Source organism: Plecotus auritus (assembly GCF_963455305.1).
Source record: "Plecotus auritus genome assembly, chromosome: 9".
NCBI lineage: Eukaryota > Metazoa > Chordata > Mammalia > Chiroptera > Vespertilionidae > Plecotus > Plecotus auritus.
This window is the reverse complement of record NC_137783.1, coordinates 17,131,960-17,146,299: the sequence shown is the minus strand read 5'-3', so window position 1 is coordinate 17,146,299 and position 14,340 is coordinate 17,131,960. Positions and strand designations below refer to the sequence as shown.

The 14,340-nt window shown below is 44.8% G+C and overlaps 1 protein-coding gene across 1 annotated transcript in view; it reads right to left on the bottom strand.

The window, feature by feature from the left end:
• COL17A1 (collagen type XVII alpha 1 chain) overlaps positions 1 to 14,340 on the bottom strand; it is a 50,091-nt gene that overhangs the window by 33,277 nt on the left and 2,474 nt on the right. The window contains exons 3-10 of the mRNA XM_080640793.1: positions 10,067 to 10,129; positions 9,041 to 9,085; positions 7,921 to 8,025; positions 6,602 to 6,733; positions 3,844 to 3,891; positions 2,906 to 2,941; positions 1,770 to 1,817; positions 146 to 283 (exon numbers count right to left, since the gene is read on the bottom strand). Of these exons, the coding sequence (XP_080496919.1) occupies positions 146 to 283; positions 1,770 to 1,817; positions 2,906 to 2,941; positions 3,844 to 3,891; positions 6,602 to 6,733; positions 7,921 to 8,025; positions 9,041 to 9,085; positions 10,067 to 10,118 (604 nt within the window). The 5' untranslated portion in view covers positions 10,119 to 10,129. The remainder of the gene's footprint in view (positions 1 to 145; positions 284 to 1,769; positions 1,818 to 2,905; positions 2,942 to 3,843; positions 3,892 to 6,601; positions 6,734 to 7,920; positions 8,026 to 9,040; positions 9,086 to 10,066; positions 10,130 to 14,340) is intronic.

Sequence of the window (14,340 nt, the reverse complement as noted above, 5' to 3'; positions counted from 1 at the left end):
ACCAGCACACATTTTCATGCTGCACAAAGGGCAGTGCTTTGACATAGTCTGGAGGGCCTGCCAGGGTCTGACTGAATTCCTGGACCAGGACTAATATACCACCTTGTTCCCTTCCCTCCACGCAGCCCCGGGCTGTAGGGCTCACCTGACTGGGAGCTCACGGTTTTGGTCTCCACAGTGCCTTTCTTGGGGATGGGGAGTGTGTTGGAGGAATTCCGGGTGGGGCTCGCGCTTGCTGATCGGCTTCCCTTGACCAAACGTTTAACTTCATCCAATTCCGTCCCTGTAGAAAAATCCCCACATTCTCCATTAGGCCCAGGATTATTTCCCAAGTCCGGCTGCAGTGAGAGTTACATTTATGGCATTCTGAACACTAGGGAGGATGGCATCTACTTTGCATGCTGGGACATTTTTGGTTAGCCTTATAATTTTTGCATTTTGTCAATTTATAGCACTTATTAACCTGGCACTTTGTAATATTAATGGCCTCATAAATATAGTGCCTCTACAAGGAGGTCAAAGTCATTGGTAGATATTTCCTAATTATACCTCATCAGACACCACAGGGATGACTCTGTGGCTGAAAGACAATGTCATCCTGGGTCAAGGGAAATTTACACCCAGGGCAGTTAGAGAACCAGGCCTCTTGAAACAAATGGTTCAGTAGTGATTTCAACCCATGCTCAAGACACCTCAGGTGTCGGGTCCCTGACCTTGTACGCTCTGCAGTGTCAAAGGGATTTGTGGCCCATAACTCCTAAACATTATGCTGTTTTGTGTGAGTTGATTTCAAGCCTGTCAGGCTGGTATTATTTGTAGCAAGGCGATCTAGTGGAGCAGGCTCCCAGTGCTTCCCACATGGCAAACAGGAGAGGAGGGAGGAGGGGAAGGCATGGTGCAAGGGCAATGCATAAAAGGAGACAGATTTGCAGACAATACCTGCTGGAGGACCACGCAGGACCCCCTCCCCTGATATCCCCATCCTATGGACTCAGCACCCCTAAGCCTAGAAGGGCTCAGGTGAGATAGCATCAGGCCTAGAGTCAGATTCCTGGACCCCAGGCACTGAGCTCTTTGGGCAAGTACCCATCTCTGATTCCTGAGCCACCCACTCAGCTCTTCCTCCTCCTACTCTGTACTCGGCTCCTGTCCTAACAGTTGGGGTCATTTCAAAATGTCAACCTCTAACAAGAACAAAAGAAGTCTAACACAGTCAGCAGACAGAGACGGGGAATCCCTAACATTTGAGATCAAGTTCAAACTCTCACACTCTACTCCTGACCTTCTCTAATCTCACTATCCCATGAGGGCCCCTCCTGCTGCTTTTCCTTCAGCCACACTGAAGCTTTCTCCAAAGTCTCATCATATGGTCCTCAAATGTCTCTGCCAGCTCATCCCATGGAGCCTAACTGATCCAGCCTTCAGTCTCTCTTCAAGTGACACTAACCCAGGAAGGCTTCCCAGGACCCCTGCTCCCTCCACTCCCTGAGCTGTCCTAGTTGGTTGTTGACTGTCTCCCCATTAGTCTGTGAACAACGGAACAGCAGGGACTGTGACTTACTTAGCTCCTTCCCCCCTTGCCCCTGCACCTAGCACAGGATCTCTCTCACAGAAGGCCCTCAGAGACATTTAAGATTGAGTGACTGTGCGCGCGCACGTGTACACACACACACACACACACACACACACACACACACACACACACACACACACACACACAGCCCTGGATTCCTGGGCCCTTTCTTTTCAGCATGACAGTGACCACTTACATCGGGTAGATGGGGATGCACTCTGCAGTCGCACTCGGATTTCACTCTCTGTAGGAGGAAAGAGAAGGAGACGGCTGTGAGTGAAGGAACTTGGGTCACAGTGCCTGACACTGAGCTCTGAGCAGTGGATAAATCTTGGGGCTGCTTTGAGATCTGTGTCCTGGGAACAGGAACCCAGGTATACCCAGGACGAGTGCTGCTCAAAAAGACATGTCCTTTCTCTACAACTCAGCCTGCCCACTGCACACCTCCAGCCGCCTGGAGATGTTCTGATGAAACCCCAGGCTGAAGAGGGCAGCTCCATCACAGTCATCAATGACCCACCTCTTTCCATTCACCCGTTTCCCAGTTGCCAGAACCACGCTGCTCTTCTTGCCTCCAGGGTCTCTCAGGCAGTAGTGAGAGGATTCTAAAACCTATAATGTTTACTTAGCCATTTTGGCCTCTTCAGAAATGGAGAGGGCAGAAAGCGGGTAGTTTAACATTCTTAGTTGCAGGTGGAAGGCTGGCATCTTTCCACTATCAGCCTAAAGTTGTGGTTGGTATGTTCCTAACTTTTCAAGTCTAGACTGGTCATCGAGAACTCCCAAAGTCTACGAAGAATTCTGCCTTCTGTGTGGCCCTGACACCTGCTCCTCACAGGTTCAATAAGGGCAGCTTGCCCGGGACCACGTTTCCCACCGACAGCCTTATCCATGGGCAGATGTGGAGAGTGCAAAACTGTCACCGAGCCCTTTGTCCCCAGGGTAATTGGGAAAAGAAGGGCTTTTGCTCAGTTTTGATGCATAAAGGCATTCACAGCACCTCTTGTTAAAATCAACCAGGAGACTAGAAGTGAGACAAGATGTAGCGCCAGCATCTTCAGAAAATCCACGGCAGAAGCAACTACTGCCCAGGTGGTCACCATGCGTTTTTATTCCTGTCTCCACGTGCTTGTTAGATTACCGTCGAATCTACCGTCCCACCCTGGTGGAGCCAGCAAAAGATTCCCCGGATGCTGTAGGCCCCTTGAGGGTAGAACCAGGCCTCATTTATTCGTCTGCACTCCTCCCATTTCCTGGCTCAAGGCTGGACACGTTAAATGCTCAGAAAATTCTTGTTGGTTGAACTGAATTGAACCCAGAGATAGAGCTCACCTCGCGTCTGGCTGCGTCCTCTGGTTGCAGAAGATGCTGAGAAACAAACAAACAAAAAAGTTACCTTAGATAAGAGGTGGTATGCTAAATATTTTTGATGTGGGGGTAGACCTATTTGGGTTGGGGGAGGAGCTGGTTTTCACAGTATGTGTTTTCCAGATAGGTGTCCTTATGGATAATGGATGTTTAATAAATGATGACCATGTAGCCAAAAGGCAGAGAAAGTTAAATGAATGTCAAGTTAGCTCACACTTAGAGTGTTAAGTTAGCTGAGGTAATCCATTTAGGAGCATGATCCATTTGGACTAGTTCACTACACCCTGATCAAATGTATCAAAAGGCTGCCAGATGTTTTCTTTATTTCTTTATTTTTTGGTTTTGTTTTGTTAGAGATTGCTTTGGTTTTCTCACTGAAAGCAAACAAATAAAATTATAAACACTGTATAATCAATGATCATATTAATTCATACGCACAGTGAGAATCTGAGAACATGGATGAAAGACTTAGGGCCAGAAGAGACTTGGGTTTTACTTGTCCCACCACGTGCCTCTTAGATGCCTGCTATAGTGGAAGTGCTGGGATGTTTGGCATGTGTGTGTTCTGACCCCCCACTCCTCTTTGTTGGGAGGTCTCTGTGAAAGGAAATAAATCCTACAATTGTTGCTTGGCCTTAGGGCTTATCTGTCCACGCCTGAGCTTTGTATGAATTGCTTGCTATTTCAGTAGCCTCACGAGCAAAGGCTGCAACAACCCCCATAAATGTTTTAGGATGAAAAGCAAGAAAAAAACAGGTTAGCAGAGGTTAAACTCTTTTGGAGAATCCGTTTAACTCACGATGTTCCTTCCCCCGTCCACCTCCCCCTCGCCCGGCCCCGGCCCCGGCCCCTTTCTAGGGCCTCATTTGACCATTTCTTCAGGAAATAAGGAAGGGACATACCAAATTCCTTCCGAGGGTACTCCGGAGAAGAGTTGCCACTGGAGCTCCCTGGAGAGAGGACAAATACTCAGTACAGGCACACCTCGCTTTATTGAGCTTCACAGGTGTTGGCGTTTTCTACAAATTGAAGGCAAGACCCTCCACCAGAAAAAATATTACGACTTGCTTCATTGCAATACTTGTTTTATTGTGGTGGCCTGGCCTGGAACCAAACTTGCAATATCTCTGAGGTCTGCCTGTACCAATGGCCACTTGAACCCAAACAGCTTCCGAGAGGGTGCTGCCGGGTACCCCTTTATGAACCTTGCGGCCTGCCTGTTCAGGACAACAGGTGCTCTTCAGCGATCTCCTGACTTACACCCGCTTTGCCTATCGGACATGGTTGTGGCCCTTCAATCTGGTCCCTGGGCTACTTCAGTGGGGCAAGGATTGAACAAAGGAAGGTAGGAGCCTTTTTTTGTTTTCACTTCCTCAACTGTTTGCCCCATGCCAGTGCTGGTGAAGGTGGCCTGGCCCTGGTCAAGTAGATATGTTGTTATCTAGGGTGTCTCTGACCTTGTGAAGGTCATCCTGAGTGTGGACCCTGTAAAAATGAAGGTACTAGCCCCTGCGTAGGCCCAACACCAGAAAGCACTGTGGTGACACCATCCTCTTAGCCTGGATTTGGGGCTCCCCAAGACTCCGTGGCAGTTCTGGGTCTTTTAAAAAAATTTTATTGATTTCAGAGAGAAGGGAGAGGGAGAGAGAGATAGAAACATCAATGATGAGAGAGAATCATTGATCGGCTGCCTCCTGCAAGCCCCCTACTGGGGATCGGGCCCACAACCCGGAATAGAACCTGGGACCTTTCAGTTTGCAGGCCGACGCTCTATCCACTGAGCCAAACCGGCTAGGGCCAGTTCTGGGTCTTAAGTGAGTTACTGGGGGTACCCATCCCTAATCCTGCTTCCCCAGTCACTATTAGACCCATTTGCTGCCTGGCTTGTCTGCTTTCCACTAAACCTGCTTCTGCAGATCACCAGACCTCCAGTAACCTCCTCCTGCCTTCTCCTTCTTGACCCTGAGCACTTTCTTATACTGACTTCAGTGATGCCGCCTGTACCTGGTCTCCTGCTCCCCTCAAAGTATCTTCTTCCTCTGTATCCCCGGCTCTTTTTCTCTTTCTTCCCAAAAGTTTACCTTTCTTTGCTCTCTTCTGCTTTTTATACTCTCTTCCTCAGCCAACTCCTTCAGTTTTCTACCTTCTACTAACATCTCTTGGTGAATGACTCCAAATGGGATGTCTGGCTCTGACTTCTTCCATGAGCTGAAGTCCTATGAGTCCCTCTACCTGCTTGGCACCCCCACCGGAAAGCCCTGCCAGTAGTTCTATTTAAGGACCAAATAACTGAACTCATCTGCGTGAACTCCCTGCTGTAATTGTTGGCACCAATATGAACCCAACCACCCGTGTTTCAAATTTCAGCAGAATCACGAACTCCTTTTTCGTCTGTTAAAATAAAAAACAAAGGGAGACCAGCCTTAAAAATCTCCTGAACAGACAAAACTAGATGAATCATTCAAGCAAAGCGTAATTTAGCTAATTTTGAAAGATGAACTAAGTCGCCTCTTGCTCATGCCCCTGAAAATCATAAGCAAAACTGAAACTGTTTCCCAAGGTTAATATGAGGTAACTACTGACCAATTCCCTATCACTTAAGGGAATTCTAACAGTGTAATCAGTCACCATGAAAAATAAACTACATAAGCTGCTTTGTAACAATACGACCTGGAGCCTCATTCCACGTTTGGTTTGAGTGCTCTCACGCTGCAAACTGTCTTTTTGGTGTGCACACAATACACTTTTACTAACTGGTATTTTAGTGATGCGCTGGTTTTACTTCTGTAATTTCTGAACTTCTGACACTCCCCTTTTCCCAACATTTAATCAATTGTCAAACTGGTCAATTCCTCTTCTGCAATACCTCTCCCCTCCAGCTCCTCCTCTCCTCTCCCACTGCCACCACCCTAGTCCCAGCCAAGTTCTCCCTTCCCTGGACTATTGAGCACAGTCTAACATGTCACCATGTTCAACCTATTTCCTCCCTATTTTTCCTGCATATGGCTTTCACAGTGCTAGTCCTGGACCTCAAATATGATCGACTCTTTTGCTCAGAAATCTCTGTGGCTTCTCACTATATACAGAATAAAGTCCAAACATTTTAGCCTGGCACTGACGCTGAGTCCCTCAAGCCCTCCCTCTTACCTAAGCACCACGGGCCATGACTCTACTGCCTGTCCTTTTTCTGCTGCTGCTCCCGCAGCCTGGAGCTCCCATCTCTCCACCTCCGGGTATCAAACTCTTACACATCATGAAGGCCCAGCTCACAGGCACCTTCCCTATAGACACTTTCCTGGAGACTCAGCTTGAAATGGTAATTGCCTTGTACTTTGTATTATGGTTTTTATCTGTCGTCTTAACTTGTCTATTAGACTATAGATTCCTTGAAGACAAGATCCATTCAAGCGTCTGATTCATTTAAGTGCCCCTCAAAGCATTCTGCATGGTGTTAAACACATGGTAGATATGTGATAAAATACCACATGAGAAAGTGACTAAATGAATGAATGAACGAAGGGGTAATGTCAGTCCTTAAAAGAAATGAAGGAAGAGTGGAGAGAAAGGTCAGGGGGCAGGGCAGGCCCAGGTGAATACAGGTGCCAGTTCTTCAAAGGATGAGTGAAGTTACTGGGAGGAGAGTGGTTCTCCCTCTCATACCTTCGTATGTTCCATGGCGGGTGATGTGAGTTTTCCTTTCAAAGGTTGAGCCTGGTGAGTTGGGCAGAGTGGAGGCAGGCGAATGAGCCCTCCTGTAACTGGAGGTGGAGGCGTTGCCTCGGGTGCTTCCACCTGCAAACCAGAAAGAGTGTCAGTCCTGGTAGCACTTCAGCAGATTGGCAGCCAGTTATCTTAACTACGTACACCAGGCTGCTCCGAATGAAGGAGGGCCCCACGGAGGGGCCAGAGGACATCAGCACTGAAAGGCTCCACCCCACATTCCCTCGGGTGCTCAGAAATGGGGGTAGCATCATTGTTCCTGCCCTTCCTCCCCAAGCTGGGGTTCCTTGATGCACATAGCTGCAGTGTATGGACATGGAGGGGTTTCGGCAGCATTGTTCTCGAAGACCTGGCACTAATCTGAGCTCCCTGCTGGAGAGACTAGAACATAATCCCATGTGGAAGGTTTCTCAACAGATGAGGGCAAGTGCTTCTCTTGGCCAGCCTGACCATTTGCCTGTCTTGGGTCTTTTTTTAAAAAAAAATTTTTTTTTTATTGAATTCAGAGAGTAAGGGAGTGGGAGAGAGAGATAGAAACATCAGTGACGAGAGAGACTCATTGATCAGCTGCCTTCTGCACACCCCCTGCTGGGGATTGAGCACCCCAGGCATGTGCCCTGACTGGGAATCGAACTGCGACCTCCTGGTTCATAGGTCGATGCCAACCACTGAGCTACACCGGCCAGGCTTGGGTCTTCCTTTTTAGTGTCACTTCAAGAGTTTTAAAATGGATTGGTGGGCTATGTGTGTGCTTGCTTTTCCCCTTTGCCTTGTTTTCTTTTGCTTAGTTTGAAAGCTACCATGAAAGAGTGGTTCATGAGGAACAACGGGCCGATGTTGGGTGCTTGCCCAATGGAAACTCGCAGGGTGTGGGATCAGATTCCCTGCGCACAGTGACCCAGTCCTTCAGTTTCTTTAGTGGTTGTTGTTAATTCAAATTGTAAACCCTCAGATGTGCACACCCTTCTCTAAAGGAGATGGCTCAAAGAGTGATTCAGGGCGGGGAAGAAGCCACCTCCCTATGAAGCCTCCTTAATTAATTATTGTTATTTATATTAGGGAAACAATGAAAGTTGACCCCATTTTAGGTTGGCATCAAATGCACATGATGTGAAAGTCTCACTTTTTCTGGGTTCGGTGTCATTTACATACTCTTGGGGTCATTTGGATGGATGACAGTTTGGCCCCTCTCCTTGCGGGAGTCAATCTCTCCCAGGCTGCTCCTCCCCCACCCGCACTCCCCACCAGCAGGCACTCACTTGAGTTTATGTAGCCGCTGCTGCCATGGGTCAGGCTCTGTTTCTCCAGCCGGCTCCCTCCACTGAGGGAGCCTGTTTTAGCATAGCCATTGGTGGTCCCCCCTTCTGCAGAAACAAGGAGCAGGTGATCATTTATGGGTGAAGTCAGCCCAGAGGGTCCCTCAACCCTTGCCCCTTGGAAGCCTTCCCTAGCTTCTCAACCATGACCCTCTTGGTTTGGGCTCCCTTTCCCATCTACAGTGCAAGCTGCCAGGCTCTCATTTCATTTGTTTCTGATACAAATGTTAAAAGCAAATATTAACCCGATTTAAAAGGAATGTCTTCTGGGTGGAGCATAGCAAGTTGTTTATTAGGAAAATTTAAATATTAGAAAAGGTAGCGAATGATGAAAAGCTCCTTGAGGCCAAGATCTGGGCTGGGCTTGCTTTTTTCAAATGCCTGGTCTGTGCCCCAGGCATGTAGCCCCTAGAATTGTTGGAGGGAGTGGTAACAGCTCTGTGTTGCTAGTTTCCCATCTGGCAGCCCATCATACTCCAACCTCCCATGTTGATGGGTGGGATTTCCACACTCCTCCGCCTCTGTGTGCCAGGCTTCCTGGGAGGGGCAGGAGTAACTTTAGGGCTCAGACCTCCATTACAGCATCCACTACACATAACGACCTCCGAGGAAAATGTAGACTCAAACGGAAACCTCACTGGTGGTTCCCTGCTCCCACCCCATGCTCAGGTGGGATAATAATAGTATTGTCAATATTTCAGTTTCCAGATCAGGCAATTCTATAGAGACTGAAAGTAGATTTGTGGTTTTCAGGAACTGGAGAGAGAATGGGGAGTGGCTACAAATTGCCATGAGGTTTCCTTTTGGCAGGATGGAAATGTTTTAAAATTTGATTGTTGCAACGGCTGCACAACTCTAAATATACTAACAACCATTGAATTATACACCCCAAACTGGTGAATTTTATGGTATACGAATTGATGTCAATTTAACTGTAAAGAAAAAAGAGATTTCAGATATTTTGGATTTGCTCTACTGCAGCGTGAGTGCCGCTGGGAAAGGTTAGACGCAGAGTCCTTCACACATGACTCACTGAGAAGAAGCTCTCGAGATAGTCACTTACTTGGCGGTAAGGATGTGAGTCTTGAAGTCACTGTTTCGGTGATAACTAGGAAAAGACAAGGAAAAGATCAGCTCTTAGGTAAGGCACTGAAATCCCTGTAGTTCGGCAAGGTCTCATCTGTCATAGGCTCAGTGCATTAAATTCGGTTCCACAGAGATTTTTATACATTATGTGATAAGGTATGTGATCTTTCTCGCTATACATGAAGACAGGTACAATAACAATGAAGTTTAGTGTACCTGGAAAATACGTTTATATCCCTTTGGAACCAAAAGGAAGTGTCTATCCATTGATTTGAAAAATGAGTTGTCATGGCGTCAATATCACTCGTTTAACTATTAGATCCAGTCCAGCCTGGATTTGCTTTTGAAGGAGGACCAGGACCTCAAGTCACTCTCAAGTGTCTTAAGTCACACTCTTTCACCGCACTGCCCCTCCCAAATGGTCACCCAGTCCAGCTGGGGCCCGTGCATCATCCTGGCTGATTTCACTGTGACGTGGATAATTACCTTGCTTTTAAAAAAAATAAATTTGAGGGTGTCTCAAGGATATCATAATTCATTCTAAAATCTGCAGGACCATTCCTGGGGAGGTGTAGCCCTGCCTTATCCCATCCACACTCGAGGACTATATCCCTAAATAAGGAAATGGTTAAACACACGCTAGCAAATTCATTCAACAGAATATTATGCAACCATTAAAAAAGCTGATTATAAAAATTATTCATCAAAATGGAAGTTTTCATGTTTGAAGAAAAAGCAGAACACATTTTTATTACAAGTATATTAAAATAAAAATAAACAAAAGGAATCTCATGGGAAGGAATAGTTTTTTTTAAAGAAATACTTTTAAAATGATAGTTTCTTTAAAAAGCCAAAACAAAAAAAAAACACCAAACACACCCTAAATACAAAAAAAAAAAAAAAAAAAAAATGATACAGTAGTTAATGGTGGAACTAGTGATGAATTATTCACTCTTTCCAAATTTTAATCACTTTGGTAATGACATATATATCATGCTTTTACTTCTTTCAGTGACTTCGGTGCCATCTCGCTTGCTTTTCTTGGTCACATCCATACCATAGCCACCTGTGGAAAAAGCCAGAAACCATAAACAACCATGCGTCTTACTATCACTTTTTTAAAAAAGTTTATTTTTATTGATTTCAAAGAGGAAGAAGAGAGAGAGATAGAAACATCAATGATGAGACAGAATAATTGATCGGCTGCCTCCTGCACACCCCCTACTGGGGATCGAGCCCACAACCCAGGCATGTGTCCTGACTGGATATCGAACCATGACCTCCTGGTTCATAGGTCAATGCTCAACCTTGGAGCCATGCCAGTCAGGCTTAGTATCACTTTTTCTAATCAGAGGTCTCTACTATTCAAGCTGAGAACCTAAAACTCGATTCCTGGAATTCAAAGCATAATTCTTTCATGTGCACATTTTTTATGAGTCATCCCTTGTGATTCGTGTATCGTTTATAATAGCAAGTAATTTAATAGTTTCAATTTTGATTCTATTCCTTGTACTGAGATCTTATTTTTCAGAATCTAAATGAGCAGGCTGCCTGCCCCCTGCTGGGCATTAATAAATAGATGATGCGCTGCCCAGACCTCTGACTAGAATACTTCCATTCTTTGTCAAAGTAACAAATAGCTGAAGGATATCTATTTGTCAAAGCACTTAGTGCTTTCAGCTAACTCATTTTGATGTATCCCATAATGTTCAATCTTCTATATGGAGTTCTATGAATGTAAGACATTTATGCTTTATTATTTAGAGTTCGGTGTGAGAATGATGTTTGATGGATTGAAATCAGGATAATAATCATGATAATGGTCATACTTGTATGGAACTTTACACTTTTAACAATTTGAAACTTTCTCTTTATAACAAATTAGCCCTTGTGTGCTTTTTATGCAGATATAACTAGAAAAATAATATGAAGAAAACATGTGTAAAATCTATTGAAATATGTAAGAATATAAAATATTCATATATGCTAGCTATGCTCCTCCTTTGTGATTACTCTGCTTCTGGAAAGGAAAATCATTGAGATCTTGTCCATTGTGTCCTGGAGTGTGGATGGCATAAGGTAGGGCTGACATCAAGGGGTGGGCTGGGGTGGGGCTCAGGCCTGAACATGCATGATTATATAGCCCAACTGAGCTCTTGTGGCTGTAGATCCCAGTTTCAGGTTCTGGAAAAACTTGAAATCTGGCTTTCCCTTTGGTCTTCTTCCCCTACACTCCCAACCTGTCCTTCCTCCCAGATTATTTTTTGGATAAAGTTCAAGTTGGATTCTAGAATTCTGAGGCAAGCCACTTCTGCCCAGGACACCCCTTACTTGAAGATCTCTGCTTTCAAGCTTTTTTTCTTGCCTGGTGACTTTAGTGCCTAATACCACCATACTTTTACATGCCCAAAAAACTATTTTAATTTCTTTTTAAAACCAGAAGGAAAAATGGACACACTCCAACCTGGATTACCTTATTCCAATGCAGTTATAAAATAAATACAATTTTTTAAGGATTTTTTATTTTTTAACGGAGGAAGGGGTCCCAAAGGCAAAAGTGTCTAGGACCCATGAAAAGTCATAATTAACCTTGAGTGACTTCCCACCTTGAAAAGCAAGACCACATGCAACCAGCTGGTAGAGTTAACCAAGATCGGCACAGCTAGCTTCAGGGCTGGGTTGAATGTGCCAACTTCTTGCTCATCGAAGTTTTTTAAATGCAGCTCTAGGCAAGGAATGAAGCATCATGGAAAAACTCCTAGGTGGATCTGAGAAGCCACAGAAGGCCTTTTTGTAGGTATGTGCCCCAAAGCCTAGAGGAGGGGCCCATAAACAGTTTAACAAGGGAATCCAGCCTCTCTGGAAGGCCAGACCTGGCCTGTGACTCTCTGCATTCCAGCAATAACCTGTATGATTTTGTCATGCAAACCTACATATAACTGGATATCCTCTTTGAAATCCTTTGTTTAAGCATTAATTGCTTTGGTACCTCTGAAGCCCCTCTCCACTTAAAAAAAAAAAAAAAAAGGTCATTAGCTGTGAACCATTTTGAAGATTAAACATTCAAATGCACCTGGCTGCCGATGGGTGCACCTAGGATGGCACCTGAATCCATAGGAAACATTATCCTGAAAGGAACTGTTTATAACAGTCCATGGAAACTTTTACTTCCCACAAATGATTGCTTATTTTGATCCTTTAATGAAAGTTGCTGCCAGCAACTATAACTTTGGCATGGGATGGGTTTATTCCACTTGTGGCCATCCAGGCAGGCTGAAGACTTTAAAAAAAAAGTTTTTTAAAAAAATATTTTATTGATTTTTTTTTCAGAGAGGAAGGGAGAGGGATAGAGAGTTAGAAACATTGATCAGCTGCCTCCTACACACCCTCTACCTGGGGATGTGCCCGCAACCAAGGTACATGCCCTTGACTGGAATCGAACCTGGGACCCTTCAGTCTGCAGGCTGACCCTCTATCCACTGAGCCAAACCAGCCAGGGCAGGCTGATGACCTTTTGGTAAGAGTTGAAGTGTCTAAGTAGCAAAACAGGCAAGTGTTTTCTTGTTGTTTCTATACCCAGAAAAATAACAGACTTTCCCCGCCCCTCCGTCTTTTTCTTAAATCCTAAATTACGGAGCCCTGAGATCTGCAGCAAAAAGCCAAGGGTTTCCCAACTTCCAGAGACTTCGTGCTAAGAAATCAGATGCCCTTCTTCAGAGTCTGGGGTGGGAGGGCACATACCTACAAAAAGACCTTCTGTGGCTTCTCAGATCCACCTGGGAGTTTTTCTATGATGCTTCATTCCTTGCCTAGAGCTGGAATAGAATGTGGCCTAGGTGGGTGCAGGATGGCCCCTTGCCTCTCTCTCAGCCTGAAGCCCTTCAAATGTGTGTCCCATGGCCAAACAGAATGATTTCTTGGGCCTGAAATGTACAAGATGGAACTCTGTTGACTGCCAAAAATTTTCCCAGACTGGTAGTCTGAAGTGGCAGGAATGTGTTGGGAGATGGATTCCTTTAAATCAAATGTGAGAGGAAACTTTCTGTAAGTGGGTTATCAAATGGAAAACGAGGGGTTGAGGCACAAACCTAGACTGGGATCATCCTGTGGGATCTACAGTATTTCCACAAGACTTCCTTTTTAAACATTTTAAGTGCCGATGGATTTAAAAAGCATAACTAACAGTAGGGAAAGGAAATTACATGCCCAGGCACAAGCCCAATCCTGTCTTTCTGAGCAGTGCACTCTCCTCCAAAAACACTACTTAATGGAAGCACAGTCGAGTAGAATAATTTTTAACTTCTTGGATGTTTGGGCCGCTTCACCAGAACTAAGGATGAGCAGTCACTCAAGTTCTTAATTTCAAAAGTATGCTAATTTCCATCTATAGTTCTAAGGGGGCTGCTTTGTGGTTATTTCATAGTTAATGCTCTGTTGAACAGATCCCATGCCATTTTCTGATGCAAAAAAAACAACACAAAAGACCATGCAATTTCAAAATCATTTTTCTACCTCTTTGAGTTTTTTCTTTTCACTTCATTTAAAATGATGTCACAACCACCTAAAACTTGTCCAATGATGATGAGGTGTAACACACACACACACACACACACACAAGCAAGGACAGTAATAGAAAACCACGGCATAGACCTCATCTTATTCTAATGGCTCATTAAACACCTTGGTCTTTGATACAAAGAAAGGAATAGAGAAGCGAAATGTTTTTCTTTCTATTTTCTATTTTAATAATAAATGTCCCTATACTCTGCTAAGGTATCACAAGCTTGTTTTCTTTTTATAGCTATTACTCCAATCTCTGTACACTTTAATACAAAACAACAACAAAATGGTCAAAGTGTAAGAAAGTCACCCTCTAGCTATTGATCGGTAGACACAGAGGGGCCAAGCAGTTTGACAGCAAAGAAAACCAATGCCCTGGGGTTGATTGCCTCCAAGCTTTTGTCTCTACCCCAGCAATGGGTTGGCCCACTTGCAATATTTGGCATCTTCGGATTTTCAGAGCTTGGGAGTGGGGAAGCTTGGGCACCAGCTTTTTGATTATGCTGCTTGTTTACAGCCATGTTTGGTTAAACCCAACTGCTGTTAATAACAACAAATGAGCCAAACCAGGCAAACACAGATTTCTTTGGGTCAGGCATCATTTAAGAAGGTGGTCAGTTCTCAGGTCAGATTGGTTTCACTAAAATAAGGAGTTTCTATCTAAGCTTAAATCAGAACTGTTCACTTTAGCTTTTCCCATGTAAACTCTGCCCAGAT